The sequence below is a fragment of the Podarcis vaucheri genome (assembly GCF_965113315.1).
Source record: "Podarcis vaucheri genome assembly, chromosome: 10".
Lineage (NCBI taxonomy): Eukaryota > Metazoa > Chordata > Lepidosauria > Squamata > Lacertidae > Podarcis > Podarcis vaucheri.
This window is the reverse complement of record NC_138748.1, coordinates 5,345,562-5,367,721: the sequence shown is the minus strand read 5'-3', so window position 1 is coordinate 5,367,721 and position 22,160 is coordinate 5,345,562. Positions and strand designations below refer to the sequence as shown.

The 22,160-nt window shown below is 44.2% G+C and overlaps 1 protein-coding gene across 5 annotated transcripts in view; it reads right to left on the bottom strand.

Annotated features, from left to right (window-relative positions):
- The window catches only part of CACNA2D1 (calcium voltage-gated channel auxiliary subunit alpha2delta 1), a 392,960-nt gene that overhangs the window by 189,291 nt on the left and 181,509 nt on the right, over window positions 1-22,160 (bottom strand). For all 5 annotated transcript variants that reach the window (XM_082239529.1, XM_082239530.1, XM_082239531.1 and 2 more), the window contains exon 4: window positions 8,626-8,685. In XM_082239529.1, the coding sequence (XP_082095655.1) occupies window positions 8,626-8,685 (60 nt within the window). The remainder of the gene's footprint in view (window positions 1-8,625; window positions 8,686-22,160) is intronic.

Genomic DNA, 22,160 nt, shown 5'->3' with positions numbered 1-22,160 from the left:
TAAAGGGTGGCATATAAATAAATTAAGAAATGTAATGAATAACTTGTATGATTCAACTGCTTTATTCCTTCCACCACATTTTAGCTCATTTCCTATTAGCTTAGGGGTCAGCAAACTTACCGTGCCTCGGGCTGGTGTCTCCAGCACTGATCGCACGGCGGGCTGGAGGGCGGGGGAGCGCCTGCCTATATGCGTGCGCACACGCTTTTTTCAGAACACTTCTGAGCACAAGAAATAGCTTGTGCACATGTGTATGGGCCTCCTCCAACCCAGATGTGCACCAGAAATAACGCATGTGCAAATAGCGCTTGCACATGTGCATAAGCTATTTCTGGTGCTCCTCTGACCTGGAAGTGGGCAGCCCTGCAGCACCGCTAAGAGCGGGCAGTGGCAGTGGGCAGCGGGGATCGCCGCGGGCAGGATAAACGAGTCCCTCAGGCCTTATTTGGCCTTAGTTTGGTGTTATGTACTGAGTTGAATAGGATTCAAACTGCAGCAGTCTGATTGGTCCTAGAACAATAGGATCCAAATTGCAGCAGTCTGATTAGTCCTAGAACAATAGGATTCAGAATGCAGCAGTCTGATTGGTCCTAGAACAATGCAGCAGTATGATTGGTTGGCAGGAACCACCCAATCCTGCTCCAGATAGAAGTGAATCCACAACCTGATTGGCTTACAGTAGAATTCCGGAATTAGCCAATCATGTGCAGCCCATTGTGTAAATAGTGTATATAAAGCAGATACTGTGAGGGGACTTTCATTCATTCCTCCTCACCACTATGAGCTGAATAAAGAGCATGAAATCTCTTTGCGACTCCGAGTATATTTCACTGGCGACGAGGATGGGATCCCGCTGAGCTGACTGCCACACACAGCACCGCAGCACCGCCACCTGCCGCACCGCTGCCTCGCACCGTGTATCCAGGCTTCAGCTCCGGGACACAAGGAACTCAGAATGGCAACCGACAGCAGCTTCTCACCGTTCAACCCAGCATCTGGAGACTGGGAAGCGTACGCCTCCCGTTTCACCTTCCTCCTAGAAGCCAAAGGGGTCACCGACGAAGAAGACGCCAAGAAGAGGGCGATATTCTTCAGCGTCTGCGGAGAGGAGACGTTTGAAATCGCCCGGGCTCTCCTTGCGCCTGAAGACGTCGCTACTGTTCCATACAAAACAATAATGGAACAGCTGAAGGGGCACTTTTCGCCGCAGCCCTCAGTGGTGGCTCGTCGAAATGCCTTCTACGCAAAGCGACAAGCCCCTGGGGAAACCATAACTGGGTTTGTGACCTCTCTCCGCCAAGCCGCCCGGTTCTGCAACTTCTCAGAGCTGGAGAACATGCTTCGTGACCGCCTCGTCGGTGGCCTGAAGGATGAGAAGCTGCAACGACGCCTCTACGCTAAGAAGGACCTAACGTTCCAGGTCGCTCTGGAGGAGGCCCTGGCAACGGAAGCTGCCGAGAGGTCGACGCAAGAGGCACGGCCGAGCCTGCCATCCCAACCGAGGGTCCACCATGAAGACCTCACCGACGACTCAGGATCCGACAGGGAGGAGGTGCACCGAGTACAGCAGCGCACTCAAGCAGCGCACAGACCACAGCTGCCTCGACGAGAAGGAGGAAACTGTGCAAGCTGCGGGGAGAGTCACGAGAGGAGGACCTGCCGTTTCCGCAACGCAGAGTGCAGGCAGTGCAGAAAATCGGGACACATCGCCCGGGTGTGTCGGGTTCGGCCCACCCGACACCAGGCATCAGATGACCAACCCAAGAGCCCCAGGTCCCGGGGCCCAACGCACCAAGGCAACTCGACGGAGCTCACAGACTGCCAGGTATACCAGTTGCCCCACCCCAACGTAGAGAAAATTTATGTAGAGGTACAGATAGAGGGGGCCCCATGCCGCATGGAGCTTGACACGGGTTCAACTCTATCCATAATCTCGGCAAAGACCTTAAGGAAACTGTGTCCTACTGAGGGTCCCAAACTCAGGCCGGCCCCATTCACCCTCCGGGACTTCCAGAAACGTAAGGTCCCCACAATGGGGGTGGGGACCTTCAGGGTGCAATACCGAGGGCGGACGCGGCAACTGGACTTGCTTGTGGTCAAGGGCCCCTACATTAGCTTACTGGGATTGGCATGGTTTGGACCACTGGGGCTAGCTGTCACCGGGGTGAACCACACTAGCTTACAAGTGGACGTGGACGCCATATGCAAGGAATTTCCAGGGGTTTTCGACGGGAAATTGGGACAGTATACGGGCCCCCCCATTGCGCTACAGCTTGACCCCGCAGTACGACCGGTCAGGCTCAAGGCCCGCCGGGTCCCGTTCGCCTTGAAACCCCGTATAGATGAGGAATTGGACCGACTCATGGAGCAAGGAGTGCTGGAGCCGGTGCCTAATGCCCCCTGGGAAACTCCAATCGTCACACCCGTCAAGCCTAATGGTTCGGTCCGCATCTGCGCAGACTACAAATGTACCATAAACAAGGCCCTCACGGCCCACGCATACCCAGTGCCAGTGGTCAGCCATGTCCTTGCCACCCTGGCTGGGTCGAAAATTTTTGGCAAGCTGGACTTGGCCCAAGCATATCAACAGCTGCCAGTAGATGAGGCCACAGCAGAGGCACAGACGATTGTGACACACAGAGGAGCGTTCAGGGTAAAGCGGCTGCAATTCGGGGTCAGCGTGGCACCAGGCATATTCCAGAATTTAATGGACTCTCTCCTCAAAGGGATTCCTGGTGTCACCCCCTTCTTCGATGATGTGTTGATTGCCGGGCCCACACCAGAGGAGTTTGAGGACCGCCTCCGCACCGTTCTGCACCGTTTCCAGACGGCGGGTCTCAAGGTGAAGCGGGAAAAATGTCTACTAGGAGTGCCTCAGGTGGACTTTCTGGGATTTATGGTGGACGCAGAAGGGGTCCACCCGACTGGGGACAAGGTACGGGCCATTTGTGATGCCCCAGCGCCCAAGAGCAAGACTGAACTTCAGGCCTTCTTGGGACTATTGAACTTTTACCATTCCTTCCTTCCCCACAAGGCGGCGGTAGCGGAGCCCCTACACAGACTCCTGGACAAGCGGGCCCCTTGGGTGTGGGGCCAGCGCCAGGAGGCCGCATTCCAGGCAGTCAAGGACTTGCTTGTCTCAAACTCTGTCTTGGCACACTTCGACGAGAGGCTGCCGGTGGTGCTAGCATGCGACGCCTCACCCTATGGCATTGGCGCTGTCCTGGGGCACCAACTCTCGGATGGAAGAGAGGTACCGGTGGCGTACTTTTCCCAGACACTCAACGCAACCGAGCGGAACTACTCGCAAATTGATAAGGAGGGTCTGGCAATTGTGAAGGGAGTAAAAAAATTCCATGATTTCTTGTATGGGCGGCCCTTCACCGTGGTGACTGACCACAAGCCGTTGCTTGGCTTGTTTGCCCCCGAAAAGCAGACCCCCCAAGTGTTGTCTCCTCGGGTCCTCAGGTGGTCAATTTTCCTTGCCAGCTACCAGTATGCACTGATTCACCGACCTGGGAAGGCGATGGGCCATGCGGACGCCCTCAGCAGGCTACCACTGCCGGAAACAGGCCCTGACCCAGCACCTGCACAAGAGGTTATGAGCCTGGAGCTGCTTCCCGACCGCCCCATTCAGGCACAAGAAGTTGCACACCATTCCAAGAAAGATAGGGTCATCTCCCGGGTCCTGGACTGGGTGTGGAGGGGATGGCCCAGCGGCAGCCCCGGGCCAGAATTCGTCGGCTACACAACCCGCAAACATGAACTGTCGGCGCACAAGGGGTGCCTGTTATGGGGAAGCAGAGTCGTTGTTCCCCAGCCCCTCCGCAAAAGGGTCCTCACAGCCCTACACGAGACACATCCAGGGGTAGTAAGAATGAAGGCCCTTGCCAGGAGTTATGTGTGGTGGCTGGGGATCGATGGAGAGATAGAGGCCTGGGTCAAACACTGCCAGGCCTGCCAAGAATCCCGCCCAGATCCCCCAAGGGCCCCAGTCCAGTCCTGGGAGTCCGCCCGAGCACCATGGTCACGCCTGCATGTGGATTTCGCTGGCCCCTTTCAGGGGAAAACATTCTTCATAGTGGTGGACTCCTACACCAAATGGCTGGAAGTCGCACTGGTACCGTCCACTTCCACGTCCGCAGCCATCCGGGTACTACGCAGGCTGTTTGCAACCCACGGGCTCCCTGACACTCTCGTCTCAGACAACGGGACTGCATTTACGTCAGGAGAATTCCAAACCTTCACAGCACAGAACGCCATCCGCCACATCCGTTCGGCACCGTTCCACCCTGCCACCAATGGCCAAGCAGAACGCATGGTGCGGACCACCAAGGACACCCTTCGCCGCATGACGCAAGGGGACTGGGAGTACCGCCTTGCCACATTCCTTCTAGCACAGCACAGCACCCCCAGCTCAACAACCGGCCGGAGCCCCGCTGAACTACTAATGGGTCGGCGCCTTGCAATCAGATTGGACCGCCTTCACCCCGATAGAGCTCAGGATGAGGTAGTGGTGGGGGAAGGCAGGAACCCCCGGACCTTCGAGGCCCAGGACCCAGTGTACGCAAAGAATTTTGGGGCAGGCCCAGCATGGGTACCCGCCACAGTCACCAGGGTCACTGGCCCAGTGTCGTACGAGGTGCTAACGGATGGGGGGCAATGCTGGCGCCGCCACTGCGACCAGATACGGCGACGATTCCCGGGAGAAACCCAGGAGGAGAACATGTCAGAGGAGTCCCAAGGGAACAGCGGGGCAGTGAGGCCCATAGAGCAGGAGGGGCCAGCAGGAGAGGCAGAATCAGTAAATACAGAGAGGACCCGTGAGGCCGAAAGGACACCAGAACCAGAACCACGACTGAGCGAGCCGGTTGCACCAGACCAAACAACCCCATCACAGCCAGCATCCTTGGAACACGAGCCAGAACCTGGAGCCCGGACCAGGGAACACCCTAGGCCGCAACGCACACGTAGGCCGCCGGCATACCTTGAGGACTATGAATGCGACCTCCCGGGCAGGACTGGAACTTAGAGGGGAGGGGTGTTATGTACTGAGTTGAATAGGATTCAAACTGCAGCAGTCTGATTGGTCCTAGAACAATAGGATCCAAATTGCAGCAGTCTGATTAGTCCTAGAACAATAGGATTCAGAATGCAGCAGTCTGATTGGTCCTAGAACAATGCAGCAGTATGATTGGTTGGCAGGAACCACCCAATCCTGCTCCAGATAGAAGTGAATCCACAACCTGATTGGCTTACAGTAGAATTCCGGAATTAGCCAATCATGTGCAGCCCATTGTGTAAATAGTGTATATAAAGCAGATACTGTGAGGGGACTTTCATTCATTCCTCCTCACCACTATGAGCTGAATAAAGAGCATGAAATCTCTTTGCGACTCCGAGTATATTTCATTTGGGAACCCCTGTATTAGCTTATTCCTTTTTTAAAAAGTTTTTTATTAAATTTTAACAATGCAAAGTATAAAAGAAAAAATACAAAGACAAAGACAAAAAGAATATAAAGAAACAAAATACATACTACAAAATACAACAATACAAACATTAAGCACAAAAATAAAAAATACAAAAATACATACATTAAAAACTAATAATAAAAAGAAAAAGCACATATAGGAAAAACACAAAAATTCCCTCTTTCTTAATTTTACATCTTAAATTCACATATTTTCCTGACTTCCTCACATCCCCTGTTCTTGTATCCCTTTTAAAAGTTGGTTCAGTAAATTCATAGCCCATTAATTTATCTGTTGTTGGTTTAATCTTAGATTTTACCTTGTTGCTAGAACCCCAGCATTTCATTTCTATGTCATCAACATTCAGAAATTTTACAATATTTCTGCAAATAGGTTTTAAATTTCCCCCAATCTTCTTCCACTGAGTCTTCTCCCTGGTCTCGGATTCTGCCAGTCATTTCCGCCATCTCCATATAGTCTATTAGTTGCATCTGCCAGTCTTCCAAGGTGGGTAGGTCTTGTGTCTTCCAATGTTTTGCGATAAGAATTCTTGCTGCTGCTGTAGCATACATAAAGAAAGTTCTATCCTTCTTTACCCTGTATTAGCTTATTCCAAGGAGCAACCTTCTGTCCCTCTCAGGGCTGTTTTGTGGCTGCTGTTCCCATACTGTTGAGTCCCTCTCCCCATCCATCATGCTCAAGGCAGAATCAGCTGTAATGTTGATCAATGGCTTGCTACCAAAACAACTTCTCATTGGGCCCTTCTTCTCACCCTTTTCAGTAGAGGGCTGCTAGCACCCCCCTAGTGTGAATACATGACACGCGGCATGCATCCGAGATGTCTGTACATCAGCATAGACATCTGCACAGTGAAAGACTTCTTTCCTTATGAAGGTAAGTGTGATAGCAGAAATGTCTGTGAGGAAAGGTAAGAAGGTGGGAGCAGCTACCGCTCTTTTTGGAGAAGCCAGCAGCAGGACCTCCCACTACTCATCAATCCTGGCCAGCTCCCACCAGTGCCATGGCAGCAGTTAAGTGCCAAAACCCACCAGCTCCACCTTCTGCCCTATGGGAAGGGGAAATGAAGGAAGAAAAAGAGATGTGAATGACTCTGAAGGAAGCAGGACAGCACTGTGAGATCCACAGCAATGTAATGGAGGAGGTGAAAGAGGTGAGAAATGGAGAAACTGGAACCGGGGAAGCTAGGGACAAACAAGTACAAGAATATAGGGCCACCCCAGCCTATCATATAGGACCACAGCCAGCATCTAAAAATATACACAGTGTTGTATCAATAGTTGTGCTATAGGAAAGCAGCTCACACAATCCCACTTCTGCTTCCCCATCCTCTTCCCCATCTACTTAAGAGCCCCCGTAGCCTCCCCCAAAATACTCAACAAATGGTTGGGGATCTGAATGCAGGCAGGAGTGTTGGGTCATATGGGGCTGCAGTGCTAGATCTTGCTCCAGCAGAAGCTTCAACTTGCCAGTCAAGATCATTGCTGATTTGGAGCTAACATGAAGCCAAACCAATCTCCATTCCCCCTCCCAAAGAGGTTTGCTTTGTCTGTAACTCATGCTGTACTGCAAGGATTCCATCACCCCAAAAGAAGTTGGGTACTATATATATACCAATGATCTCAATTTCACCCAGAGGACAAGTGTTCCTTGCTCAAGTCCAATGGCAAAAAAGACATTCTACAGAGCTGATTCCATTTCGTAAAACAGCCATTAGAAAAATGAAAAATTACACTGAAAGGTACGCTTAGCAGACAGATCCGTGTGCAAACTAATTTGAACAGACATTTTCTTTAAAAAGTAGGCCAGAAGAAATGAATGATTACTTCTGGCTAAAACTGAGCAAATTAAATTATGAGAAGCTTAATACGTTTATTCAAAATTAAATTGTATAACCTAATGTCAAGGTTATTATATTCTATATACACCATTTCCTCATCCCAGTCCAAAAGAGAAAGGTGCATGCTTTGTTTCATGCTGATACTGTGTTAACGCTAGAATTTCTTTCACTGAATGCATTCATAAAATATTATATTTCTCAGTACAATTTGGCAAAACTTTCCTGGCAGTGAAATTGGATGAATTCTGTGCACTTTGTGCCAGAATGTACAAGTCCGCCATCTTTTCTTCTTGTTGAAAACATAGGAAAAGAAAGTGAAACTGCAGTGTTTATCAAGTCAGACAGCCACCCATCCAAGTTCTGTATAGTTGGAAAATTCCAACCAAACTAGAATTGCCACTGAAATTTTGCTTCCAGCAAATTTCAAAGTAAATGCACAATGAAAAGGACATCCGGGGGGGGGGGGGCGGTCCTAACATTAGTTACACCTACATTTCATATACAGGCAATATTACCAAGAGACTGATGCCGGCAAGGACAATGGTGTGGAAGAGCTGCAGGCTCAGATGGGAATCCCAGCAAACGTTAGAAATTTGTTTCACTCCTTAAAGAAGGCATGAGAGAATACTGATCACATTAATCAAACAATTTCAAGTAAGAACTCTGAGCCACTAGTTGGAATTCTATTTTGGGTCAGTTGCTAATTAAATGACAGAAGTCTATCATTTTCTTAAAGGTTCACAACATGTATCTCTTGACTAGCAAAAATTTATCCTGATGTGCCTAATGATGGACATATGCTCCTTTTGTAGCCAGAGTTGGAACAGGATTTTAGGAAGCAAGAGATTGTGATGTGAGTAAGATATCTCAATGACATCTGGTGAAGTATTAAGAATAAATCAGGGAAATAAGGAATGTGTGAGCTACTCTTAGGCTGGCATCTAAATTAATTTACAGTGCAGTCGTAACCATCAGAAATAAGTCCTCTTGAATTCAATGGGGGCTTACTCTCAGATGAGTGGGGTTGGGATTGCAGCTCAAATCTCACTTCCAAATCACAGATTTAACATTGATTTTAATAAGTTATCATAGCATTTACAAGTGTTTGAGGGTCAATCTGTCTGTTAACTACAAAACAAACTAGCAAAGTTTTCCTCAACAGCATCCAACTCTATACATATGGCATATCTTGAGGCAGCCAGGTTGAAACAAGGATGAAATGTACAAAGCATATTGGAAAATTAGAAAATGGGAACCATCACTATTTGAAAAAAAGAGTGAAGAAAAACTCACCGCAAACTCATCCTGCCATTGATGTTCTTTCTGAAATCTCTCTGCTGCTTCAGCAAGGCGCTAAAGGAATGAAAATAATAAGATTTAGCTGTCAAATAATTTTCAAACAAGGTGCATTGCAAATTAAAGCGATCTTACTATCTTCCCAACATAAAACACCTGGTCAACAACTGAGAACATGTGCGCACTACAGACTTACATTAGTATACCCGTGGAATCCCCTCAGTTAAGTTCCTCTCAACAAAGTACAGTCCGATGGGACTTCAGTTACTGTACTATTAAGTCAGTTTAAACTAATGTACACACATTAGTGACCAAAGGTATCTTATGACAAATATGATGGCACCTGCCCTGAGAATCTGCGGAGCAAACAAGTTTAAAACCTAAACAAATATTCTTCAGTTGTAAGCAAGTTCTACAGAACAAGAGCAATATCAATTGCACTTCTGAAAGATCATATGAATGTGACTTTCAGCATCCTATTATAGGTATTTCGCATCTATATAATCTTTCCCTTCCTCCACTGTGCTTTGTTTATGTATTCCAACTTCCTTATATTTAATTGTATCATATTTTAAATTGAGGTTTTTAGTTTTCTTGGAGGGTTCTTTTATCACAACAGAAAGACAGGGTACAAACAAATAAAATCTGATTTGTTTGCAACACACAAATAATCTCATCCACTTCTTTTTGAATATGAGATAACAATCTCATCCACTTCTTTTTTCTATTCAGTGATCCACAGCAATTCATTTTACCAAAGTTGTTGAGAACATAGAAATGCATGTCCATAATGTTAATGAAGTGGAAGTACTCAGAAACTGGGAAGGAAGTGATCGTGTCCTCTGGGTTTCAAGGGAGGCAAGAGAAAGGTGAGTGTAGTTAGACTCTGGACTTTAAGAAGGCCAATTTCAAAAAGTTTAAGGAGCTACTGGGTGAGATCCCTTGGTCAGAATCAGAAATACTCAAAGAGAAGTGAGTCCAAAATGGATTGGAGTTTCTAAAAGGAGAAATATTGAAGGCTAAAATGCAGACAATTCCAACAAGAAAGAAAAGTGGGAGGCATCTAAGGAAACTGGTGTGGCTGCATAAGGAGCTAACAGATGAGAGTTAAGAAATGGAAGAAAGGCGAAATCAGAAAGGAGAAGTATACACGAATAGCCAACAGTTGCAGGGGGAAGGCCAGGCTGACTAAAGTTCAGAATGAGTTCAGGCTTGCAAGAGTGGTTAAAAATAATAATAAAAGTTTCCTTGGCCAACCTGGTGATAACTGAATAAATGATGTAGGGAGGGAGCTGCAGCCGAAAATAGGAAAAGAGGTAGTAAGGGAACACCTAGCTACTGTAAATGAATTCAAATCTCCAGGGCCTTGTGAGCTGCATCTAAGGAGCTTGCAGGTGTAATCTTGGAGCCATTGTCCATGATTTTTGGGCATTCTTGGAAAACCGGTAAGGTCCCTGCAGACTGAAGGAGGGCAAATGTTGTCCCCATTTCTTTCTTTCTTCCTTTCTTTTTCTTTTTTTTAATGGAATTACAAACTTTGTGGATCGGGGGAATGCTGTGGAAATATGATAGCCATCTTCAAATATCTCAAGGGCTGTCAAATGGAAGATGGAGCAAGCTTGTTTTCTTCTGCTCTGGAGGGTGGGACTAAAACCAGTGGCTTCAAGTTACAAGAAAGGAGATTCCAACTAAACATCAGGAGTAACTTTCTGACAGTAGTAGCTGTTTAACTGTGAAACAGTCTCGCTTGGGAGGTAGTGGACACTCCTTCCCTGGAGGTTTTTAAGCAGAGGCTGGGTGTCCCTCTGTCATGGATGCTTTAGCTGAGATTCTTGCATTGCAGGGAGTTGGACTAGATGACCCTTGGGGTCCTCTAACTCTACAATTCTATGATTCTATGATTGATATTGTTGTTATTATTACTGATGGCTGCTGATACTGTTTACATCTCAGCAGATTATCATTTATTAACAATAATCTTAAAAACCACTGTAAGCATCAATGTCCCTGTATGTCAGAATTGCATGCCCATGCACATCTTAGAACTATGATCTCTGTTCCTCCAGCAACCTACAATTCAATGAGTCATCTGTTATTAATGCAGAAACAATTATCCTTTTAAAAAGCTATCTTTGCCCTTGAGCCAGTCTTCCCACTCAGCAAGTGAGGAAAAGGGAAGGTGGTGGATTTCTATTAATCTTTCTGGTGCAGTTGCTAACCCCTTATTCTGTAGGCCAAAATCTACCATAAAATGTAAATGAACAGAAATAGAAGAAGCACATAAATTATGATATTTACTTTGTGCGGCCTCTGAACTTTTCTGTTCATTTTACAGAGATATGAAAGATCACCAAAAAGAAAAGACCGGATCATCCATCAGTCTGAAAACTGGCCGTGCCTTGAAAGGTCTGGCCCAGGCATCCCATGGGCCTCTGTGTTAGTAATCTGAGAAAAGGTTTTGATGTGCTGCCATCAGAAGGAAAGAAACATGAGGAAAAATTATCTGATCTAAAAAGAGCAGCTCCCAAGGAGGCTTATTCATCTTCACATTTTATTTTGTTTTATTAGTCACTTCTTTATCTCTTCTCGACCAGCACACAATTCTGACAGCTAATATGATGACCCTTTTTAAAAGGTATCACAATAGTATACAGCACAATAAGATCTGCCCTTTTGTGCTGCTCACAACCCGCTTTAAGTAGTTGAAGTATGCACATCTGAAAGCCTCTTAATACTGCAGGCTATTATTATATTTTGTGAAAACAGACAGTCATTACACCTCTGTCTGCGAGACTAAAAACTAACAGACAAAAAGCAGGATTCTAAGGAATTACTGTTATGCAAGCAATACCCACGGCAGTGGCAGAGCTTCAGTGAAGAGCAGGCGGGGGGGGCTGGCACGCATCCCAGGGGTGGGGCGCACGTCCTGGGGACGGGGCATGCCACCCACAGGGGTGGGGCGCCCAGTGCGGGCGGGGGGCAGCCACGATGGCACCCTGGGTATCACACTGCCGGGGGCGGTGCGCTCCCCCCGCACTCCTCTTCCTCTGCCAGTGACCCAAGGAAGCTAAGGGAATATCAAAACATGCCTGAAACAATACAGTAAAGTAAAATTAAATCTATCACTTCAAACCATCGTTACTATTTTTTATATCCATCTAATAGCCAGAATTCTCTCTCTTTGTTGTGCTCATTTCCAGAAATCTCACATCACTGTCTTGCAGAAGGAGGTTCACCCTACATTTCCGCAGCTCACACATGGTCAATTGTAGTTCAGTGTTAAAATTGCTTCCTCTCCAAGATGATGGAAAGTATCGTTCTGGAGTAAACAATCTTCCTCCGCCAAGTTAGACATCCAGTTTCATGACAAAGGGGCAGTCACTTAGCCTCTCTCTTGGACTGGACTAGGCACACACAACCTTTGGTCCACCAAGCTGAATGCTGATCAGCTTGCATTTAGCTTGGTGGACCAAATGTACCAAGTGGACATGGTGGCTTGCTAACCTAGTATCTCATTCCCGCAACCTCCACCCTTTCATGCCACCATACACAGTTGGTGGGCACATTTGACTTTGTGACTCACAAGTTGAGTCACAGCTTAAGAGCCTCATTAAGTAGGCAAGGCCAGTAAAGGAGTCAGGGTTAAGAGCCAAGGGCCTGCAATGCCCATTGCCAACTTTGGATGTAACACACCAGCTACCTGAACTTCAAAAGGATGATCAGCTTCTCCCTCTGTCTCTCTTTTTGTACAAGCTATCTGGAGCCAATTATCTGGAGGAGGTGAAGTTAGAGACCAGGTATCTCTCTGGTTATTCTATGGGTTTGATCCAGTACAGCTAATACAATTACACTGCATACACGTCCGCAGAGCTGGACTCTTTCTCATGAGAGCATGCAGCAACACGGGGCTCAGGCTGAGTAAATATCAGCCAATGCACTATTAGTACGTAATGACTGATTCCTGTAGACAAGCAGTAGTGCGAGGCACAATTAGGAAAATACTGAATTATAGAAACTGTAGCATTAAAATATGCTGGAAAGCAATTAAATTTGTTCCAACAGTGTGGAGACATTACAAACTGATCACATATGTGAGGAAAACACTGTGCAGTGCACTATGAGAAATGAGAGTGGCACCAGATTTCCTAGAATCTCATTTCATGGTGGATGAAGTTTTAGTCACAAAAATGCTTTTGCGTCTACCCAGCATGTTACCAGCCACATTAGGACTGAAAGCCATCCTACTAAGAACATTTTTGCTCAAATCATCATGCTGCATTTGTTAGCAGCACTAAGGTAACATGACTCACATTGGGTGCACATTACTAATTCATTTTTTTTAATGTTACTTTTCTGAAAAGTCTTAAATGCACATTTGCAGCATGGGCAGTATGTGGCCACCTCCATCGCCCTTTTCCAATGTTATGCTATACTCTCCAGTGCAGAACATTTTACACATGCTGTTATCAAACACACTTCACTGCAAGAGGCAAACTCGGGTACATCACCAATCTTACACTGGAACATGAGGTGGCAGCCAGTCACAGATCTCCAGTGCACATTTGTCACATGCATACGGTACATTTATAGGTATGCTCTTAACAGAGGTGTATTTTTTTTAACTGTTTTATTAAATTTGCTTAGTAACGTAACATTATTATATATATTCTATAAACAAAGAATACAAAACACAATTCATTCATACTACAATGCATACCTAAAGGTAAAGGTAAAGGTACCCCTGCCCGAACGGGCCAGTCTTGACAGACTGTGGGGTTTGTGCGCCCATCTCACATTTATTGGCCGGGGGCCAGCGCTGTCCGGGGACACTTCCGGGTCACGTGGCCAGCGTGACATCGCTGCTCTGGCAAGCCAGAGCCGCACACGGAACGCCGTTTACCTTCCCGCTGGTAAGCGGTACCTATTTATCTACTTGCACCCGGGGGTGCTTTCGAACTGCTAGGTGGGCAGGCGCTGGGACCGAACAGCGGGAGCGCACCCCGCCGCGGGGATTCGAACCGCCGACCTTTCGATCGGCAAGCCCTAGGCGTTGAGGCTTTAGCCCACAGCGCCACCCGCGTCCCACACAATGCATACCTACATAGCATTAATATATATGGTTTCTGAAAAAGAGCTTACATAACAAAATCCATTCAAAATCCATTCATACATAACAAAATCCATTCAAAATACCATCCGGTTTACCTTCCCCCCCCCACTCCCTCCCCACTCCAACCCTCCCCCCCCCGGCAGGCCTTCCTTCTTCATATCTTTATCCATGTAAACAGTCTGTTCATTCAAGCTTGTATGTTAGGGTTGGCTTCCCCTCTCTCTATCCAGTCCTTGTAAAAAGCCCATTTATTTGTGATTCTTTGGCATTTATTTTCCCATCTATCCTCTGCCACTATCTGTACAAATATTTCTGATTGTATGTATTCAAACACATAATCATTCCATTTTTCCATATTCCATTTGGCCTTTTCTTTCCATCCCAAAGCAATAACTGCCATTCCAGCTAGAATCATAATCTTGTATAACTCTTGCTTATTACTTTTTACTTTGTTATTTCCCAGTATTCCCGAAAATAACAAATCCCTATTAACTTCTATGTTTATTTGAAATAATCCAGAAATTACCTTTATAATCTTTTGCCAATATTCCTTAACCAGATTACATTTTAACAGAAGTGTACACCTCTGATAATCTGGCTGAAATCCATTTAACTATTACAAAGCTGTAACTAGCAGTGGTGGTGGCTAAAGAGTTGCAAAGGGGAAGACTGAAGCCAGCTCATCTGTGCTCTTCTTGCCTCTTGCTCTCTCCCTTTGGTATACGACAGATCTTTATACGATGCATTGTATTACCTTGCAGGGTCAGGAATGATTCTGATGAATTTTTGGTTTCTTCCCAACCTAAGGATTCTTAGGAGACTAAACATCTCCAGTGCATTTAATCTACTTGACAAAGACTTTCCAGCATTTGCTGCTCTGATCCTAGTAATTATGTTTTAAAATACAATCAGTTGTTCTCCGTAATCATAGTCTCCACGTATTCTGCAAGGCAGTTATGGCACTTAATAACCCTCACAGGGAAATGTTACTTCTTTTCCATAGATGGGAAGTATAGATCGAGGGATTACTTTTCTGTTCACTGATAAGTAATATAATTCTACATTTTTGTATAATCCGCCCCGTACAGAATTGACATTAACCTGAGGAATGCACTGAGGAATGCCTCTTTACAACTGCCTTTTGTATACTGGGATTTGGGCTGCAGAAATTGCAATCAGGGTGTGCTCTAATGATAATTACAAGCCATGATGTGAGTTAAAGACCACTGAGGAAGGGGTTGGGTTAACTAGCCTGACATGTAGGTGAAATGAAGGCTTTTTCCAGTTATTTTATTATTTTAGTGAAGGTTCTTATCCACAATAGCTATGGGTAAAGAAATAGGATTGCAATTTAGTGCTATCCTATAGTCTTGTGCAGTCTTCTCCAATTTTGCATCCTCAAGATTTCTGGACTACAACTCCTATTATCCCTGACCATTGGCCATGCTGGCTGGTGCTGATGCGAGTTGTAGTTCGGAACATGTTGAGGTCACCAATTTGAGGAAGTGTGGTTCTGCAAATGTAATATATTTCATAAATAAGCACTGTATGACAAATACAATGTTTTGCATTATATATATTTTAACTGAAGTCTCTGCTTAATCTCAAAGGAATTTAAATAGTGCCAACCCACTGACACATAAAATTATACTACTGGCATTAGCTCTCTTTTTCCTTTGACACATTTGATTGTAAATATTCATATGCCAAGTTATCAGCAAAAAAAGGTCTCTCTCTCACAAACAGAAACCTGGAATACCTTGTGAATGGTGCTGACACAGGCTTATTTCTTTGTAATATTTTACACAATTCAGTACATTTATTCTTCCTGGTGTTTTTATTACATTACCATATATGATTTTCTCCTAGGGTATTTGAGAAAGAAAAATACCCAAAGACACATAATGAAACAGAAGTGTGTATACCAATTCAATTTCCAGGGAATAAGATATTGCATATCACATCACACTCTGTAAATGTCTAAGGGATTTTCTTTTTAAAAAATGAAGTATATTGTGGCTTCTGTGTGCCTATTGTGCTGCAAATATTTCTGAATGTTGCAGAGTAGATAAGTGAATGCTTCCTCTCCAGCACAGGGGCTATAAGACAGAACATGCTTGAAAAGGGAGGGAGGGAAAGAGGTAAAAAGATAGAGCAGGTTGACAAGGGAGGTATTAGACTGGAACCATAGCCAGGATGTAGCTCCCATGTGTAATAGGCGCTGCTTATGGGAGCAGCACCTGGAAACTGACTGTATGAAACATCAACAGAGTCTATACACTTCACCCAATAATTATTGAAGCCACACTCAACTATTCAAGCTATTAACAAGTGTATTTAGGCTAGCCACCTATGTGTTCATATGTTTGATATGGTCCTCCCAAGGTAGCAGGAAGACATGAACACTCTCCCAGCCATTTCTGGTCCACATCCCCACTTCTGGACCACATGGCTGTATGCTTAATCCATTGGGGGTTATGCATTAGAGGTATTTAAGCACTGGCCAGGGATGCTGTACTTAAATCCTGCACCACCAAATCCTCCTTTCAATATAGGGTTGGACTAGATGACGCCTAAGGTTCGCCCCAATTCTTTATTTATACGATCCTATGTGTGAACCTGCTGACATGTAATTAACGTGCTATGAAAAACAAAACAACAACCCAAGAATATGTTTAATTTACTGCAGACTTCCTGGCCTAAATCACAAAAGTAGGGCAAAGCCCTCCACTGAAAGTGAGCCATGGTTCCCAGAAGCAAGTTACGGTAAATGCTCTCTTGCTAGAACCCCACCAAATTGAAAACCCTGCGTTAATTTAAGGCAGGCTATCTACTTCAAGGATTGAAACCTGGAGCTTACCAACCAATCACCCATTTTTCTTAGTGTCAGATGGTCGATTAACCCCTCATCCTCCCCCCAACTGTCAGGAGCTGCAGAAATTGAGAGCTTGATAGAACAGCCACAATGCTATGATAACCTGATAGTACCGGGAAATGTTTCAGATGTGAACTTAATATAAGAGAGTGCTGTAGCTAAAATATGAAGAAAAATGAGTGGAAAGAGAGTAAGAAATGGCCTTGCAAATTTGTCCTGACAACCAGCAGTAAAATCTTGCGAGAACAGCTTATCCAGTTGGAGAACACTGTTACTTCTTTTTACATACAATTTATTCTGCTCATTTCCAAGACACTCTTTTTTTTTAAATGTCACATTTATGCTGTAATAATTCACAGCCTTTAAACATGAGGGCACATTTGTTTTCTCAGGAAAATTCAATGCATGGAACAACTGGTGACACAATTAATATCAAATATAATTTACATTTATGTAACACATTTCAAGGGACGTAAGTGGCGCTGTGGGTTAAACCACAGAGCCTAGGACTTGCCGATCAGAAGGACGTTGGTTCGAATCCCCGCGACGGGGAGTGAGCTCCCATTGTCTGGTCCCTGCTCCTGCCAACCTAGCAGTTCGAAAGCACGTCAAAGTGCAAGTAGATAAATAGGTACCGCTCTGGCGGGAAGGTAAACGGCGTTTCCGTGCGCTGCTCTGGTTCGCCCACATGACCCGGAAGCTGTACGCCGGCTCCCTCGGCCAGTAAAGCGAGATGAGCGCCGCAACACCAGAGTCGGTCACGACTGGACCTAATGGTCAGGGGTCCCTTTACCTTTAACATATTTCAAAGCGTAAAATGCTCTTCACTAATATTTATTTCTAATCCTTACAACAGCCCTGTAAGGCATGACAGTATCATCACTTCCATATTGCAGATCTGAGTGAAGGTTGGCAGAGAATAAGGAGAAGCCCAAACAAAAGTTCCAGACAGAATGGGGAAAATGTAGAGAATATTTTAAAAAGCAATGTCCCCGATAAATACCTGGTCTTGTTCCGATTAACTTCTGCAGGAAGATTTATGGTTTTTAGGTTACAATTTGGAAAAATCGTAGAAATAATTCAAAAAAGAAACAGTTTAGAAGGAGAAAATAGAAAACTGTGTACAGGATGAAAGAAGTTGAAAAAGAAGAATTTGGAATGAAAATATAGTATGTATATATGTGACAAATTTCTCTTTTAATTTATTTTTTTGTTTTACTGGAGTAAGCTTGTTCCGGTTAAGATGGCATCTGAGGCAGCAGCTTCTAGCGGATCTCTGACCCTATAGCTCGGCTTTAAATGTTTTAAATTCTTTTTCGCAGGCCACTAGTTTTAATTGTAGCCCCCTTGTTGTTTTACTTTATTGGCCTATTTTATTGTTTTATTGCCGGTTGCCTATTACCGAAGACATCTCACCAGCTGCAACACCTCACCAGCTGTAATCTAAAAGCAGAGAGTTTAGGATGAGTCACCGCCTCACAGAGAAGGAACACCAGATGATACCACCAACTCCAGAGTCTGTCGGAGAGGAATTATAGAACAATTGCAATCTACTCTAATTACTGTGACCTGCTCCACCCCTCAGACTCCCCTCTTCTCCTTTCTTCTGAGTTCTGGTAAAACACCAGAGAAGAGACTGTTGCTGCTTTTGAGGTGGAGGGGGTGGCAAGGGGGTGTTTTACTGTTTTACTGTCTTGTTTGTTTTGCTTTGGGGGTCATGGGTAGTGGTTTGTTCTGTTTTTGTTGTCGGTGTAATTGATTTATGTGCTAAATAATTTCAATAAAATTAATAAAATATGAAAAAAGAAGGTTGGCAGAGAATAGTTGCCTAAGAAAAGCAAGAGAGAATTTGTGGCTCTTTCTGGTGCTAAGGTAGAGATTTCCTAGTTCATGATCCTAAGCATTGCACACCAGCTCTCGCTCTCACCACTTAAACTCAACAGCTCTAGGAAGGCAGTGCACACATGTGCTCCATTGTCTCCTCTGACTGACAGCAGCTCTTCAAAATTTTGGGAAGGGAGTCCTTCTAAGCTCTCCCTGCAGATGTCAGGGATTGAACCCGAAACTTTCTGCATGCAAAGCAGGTGTTCTACCACTGAGATACTGCCTTCTCTAGGTCAACCATCTGAAAGATCAGATACAAACAGCAACTGAGGCTGCCTTTATTTGCCTTTCGCCAAAATCATACAACTCGGTTTAATTTTGAATCCAGTGTCTAGTTCATTCAGAGCAAAGCCATACGTATTCTCCATTTAAATCATTTATCTGATTTTCAACATTTTTAAAGATGCAATCCCCTTGAATATATCATTACATTTGGGTATCAAAGAAATATATCACCTGAACGCTTCTGAAGTCTCATTCTAAAAGGATCTACTCTTTGACTGTCCCACTTTTTTCGAGGTAAACAATTCCGCAGAAATCTTAACTGGGAAAGAAACTATTGCCATGTACAGAAGCAGACTAGATACCAATCAAGTTTCATTGCCTCTTAATACATCAAAGGTATGTTCAGCTGATTGTTTAAGACTCCAAACAAATTCAGATGCAGCCTGCAAAAACAAAAAAATGACTCGCATAGCATTTGATTCCAGAGAGTGCAAATTGAAAGTTCCACAGCTGGCAAATTACAGTCCTTTTTGCAACCCAGCTTGATTTATTAGATAAAAGTAAACAATACCTTGTGCCTCGTTTCTGTATCAAGATTTGAACACTCTCTCCCCATACTAATAAAAAGTCAGGTTTACCAATTAGCTCTCCTTTCTGAATGTCTGCCAATGTGTAATTGTGTACACTAGGAATAAATTGTTTTAGTATAAAAGGATTCTTCTGTACAAAGGAGATTAATTGCTAAACAGAACAATAGCACATTTTGGCATTCCATCACCGATGCAGAAAACGTGGCCATCTAGTAAGGACTAAACTTCATTAACTTTCTGTAAATTTAATTGATGATATTGTATTTAGAATGGCAGCTTGATGTTTGCACACACAAATTTCTAGGCTAGCTTCTTAACTTCACCCAACACATTCAACGCATCCAAATAAACACACTTAAGTTCCAGGACTCCAGCATTAAATATAATCATACTGAATAGAAGTTTGACATTGCTTTGACATACCCAACTGTAACCAACATGCCACAAATCTCTGGTTAATGTAGTGCTGTTCCTCCATAACCTTATATTGGAACGGAGAGGAACATTTGTCTAGATATCAAGAAAAGTCTATGAGAAGCTGCTGCTCACAGCATGTGCCTTGCGGAATCCTAAGTTTTCCATTTCAACATCATGCTTCCCATCCATCCATACCCTGAGTAGAATAATTCCAATACTTACTCTACTAATTCCAATTAATTCCCATGGTTGAAATTTAGCATCTAGAGTCAAAACATATTTATCCTAGGTATTTTAGTGGCTCAAGACTTCTTTGGCCAGAGGCCCTTAGCCAACACTTTGCCCTATTTTTTCCTCCTCCCTCTCAAACTCTTTTCAGTAGCAAAACTATGATACCCTGGATCCTGAAAAGAGATTTCTGAAGAGTTGCTTGTTCTATTAGTTCTAAATGGGTTTTTGTAATGCTTAAAGCTTTGATGACTGAACTCAACAGCCTGGATTTTTCGCTGCTTATTTCCAGAAAAGGTGTTTAATTAGGATGTCTCCCACTTCTCTGCATATAAAGGAAAGTTAAAATTACCACCTTCTAACTTACAAGAAAACCACAAAGCATCAAAATCATGCTTGCATACACAAAACACAACACTTTGTGACACTTCTGGTGCTACTTTGTTTTGTGAGTCTCTCACACCTTCCATTTATAAAGAGAAACCATCAGCGTCATCTGGACCAACAGCACCATACCAGGATGCTGAAAGATTCCCACAGTGCAATATTATAAGCTTTCCATCACCTTTGTCATCTATGTCTTGACACTCTTTTGAGCATGCTCTGATTTAGCAAGGTCACCAGTTGTTCCTTGCCTCTCTTACCACCAGCAGACAGCTTACCCTTCCCAGACCCCAGTGCAACCAGGGAAGCAACTTACAAAGCAGCCCCCTACCTAGTAAAAAAATAGGTACAGATTTGCATAAAATGTCCATGTATTAATTTAGATTCAAGTTTAGAAATAATAATTCATACTCAGAGTAGAGTCACTGAAGCCAATGGATTTACATTAATCGCACCTCTCTTAAACTCACTGATTGCAATGGGTCTACTCCAGTTGGGTACCATACCCTTCCTGTAATATGATACAACTCACAGGCATTTAAAAACTGGCAGACACTGTTCCTGGAAACCTTGAATTAATTAGCTACAAGGGAATATGACTGTTTTACATAGTTTTTTGAAAACATTTTAGATGCATTTAAAAATATATATATATTAGTAATTTCAAGGTAACATTTTATCAAAAAACATATCATCCACCCCACCCCACCCCCCAGACTTTCCTCAGCTCCTCTCTCTGGTTTATCAACATATGCTATTTTCTGCATGTTACAAAACTGTACAGATCCTTAATTTAACTATCCAAATGTTATCAATAAAAAGTTTGTGAATGTTTATTCAAAGCCTGCCAAGGAGTCCAGTTCATTTTGTTGTTTCTTTAAATACTTTGTAAAGGGTTCCTTTACAATCACAGTTATCCTTGTCATGTAGTTTGTGTGTCAATTTTGCCAATTCTGCGTAGTCGATCAATTTTTCTTGCCATAGTTCTTTAGTCAGGATTTCCTCGTTCTTCCATCCGTGTGCTATTAAGACTCTTGCCACCGTTGTCGCATACATAAAGATATTTTTCAGTTTCCTTGTTAGATGCATTTTTATTGCATTTCAATATTTAAATACTTTTTAAAAAATTGTTTAGCCACTTTGGTGTTTTCTATCCTGGATTCCTTTGGTGAGAAACTGCTGTCGATGGTCCTTTAGCTTTAAACCATATTTGGAGCAGACGGCCTTTCAAACAGACACTAGAACTCGTGGACCTCTAGTGAAGCTCAAGTGTTGGAAGATTCTCCACACCAGTGCGTAGTTAAACTGTGGGTTTCACTCCCACAAACTTGAGTGGCTTTAAAAGAGGATCAATCAAATGTCCATGCTGTGACTCCACAAGAGGTGGCAGTAATACGTCTGGACCGGACAGGAGTTGCTGGAACCCACAGGAAGAATCCTGTTTGTCGGTTTCCTACAGCTCTCTGTGAGGACAGGATACCACTGGCCTAGTCCAGCGCAGGCTCTTCTTGTGTTCTCATCCTCTGTACACATGGACAGAGTTATTTCAGTGGTAAAGCCACATGCAGGTAAGTTCATTTGTAGGTGAACAGGGTACATGTGGGATGTTAATTTTGGTAAACATTTTACTCACAGTCCCATCACATATAAATCAGACCATAGGTTTGAAATGACATGGTCATAACTACAAAGCAGCTCTCCATTAGCATGGATGAGGAAGATGGATCTTCTTGGCTGGGAGAAAAATGAAAACTTTTCCAGCCACTATTACGGAGGATAATTTTCATCTGCTTTCCCTTCAAAATTTCTACTCAAGCTG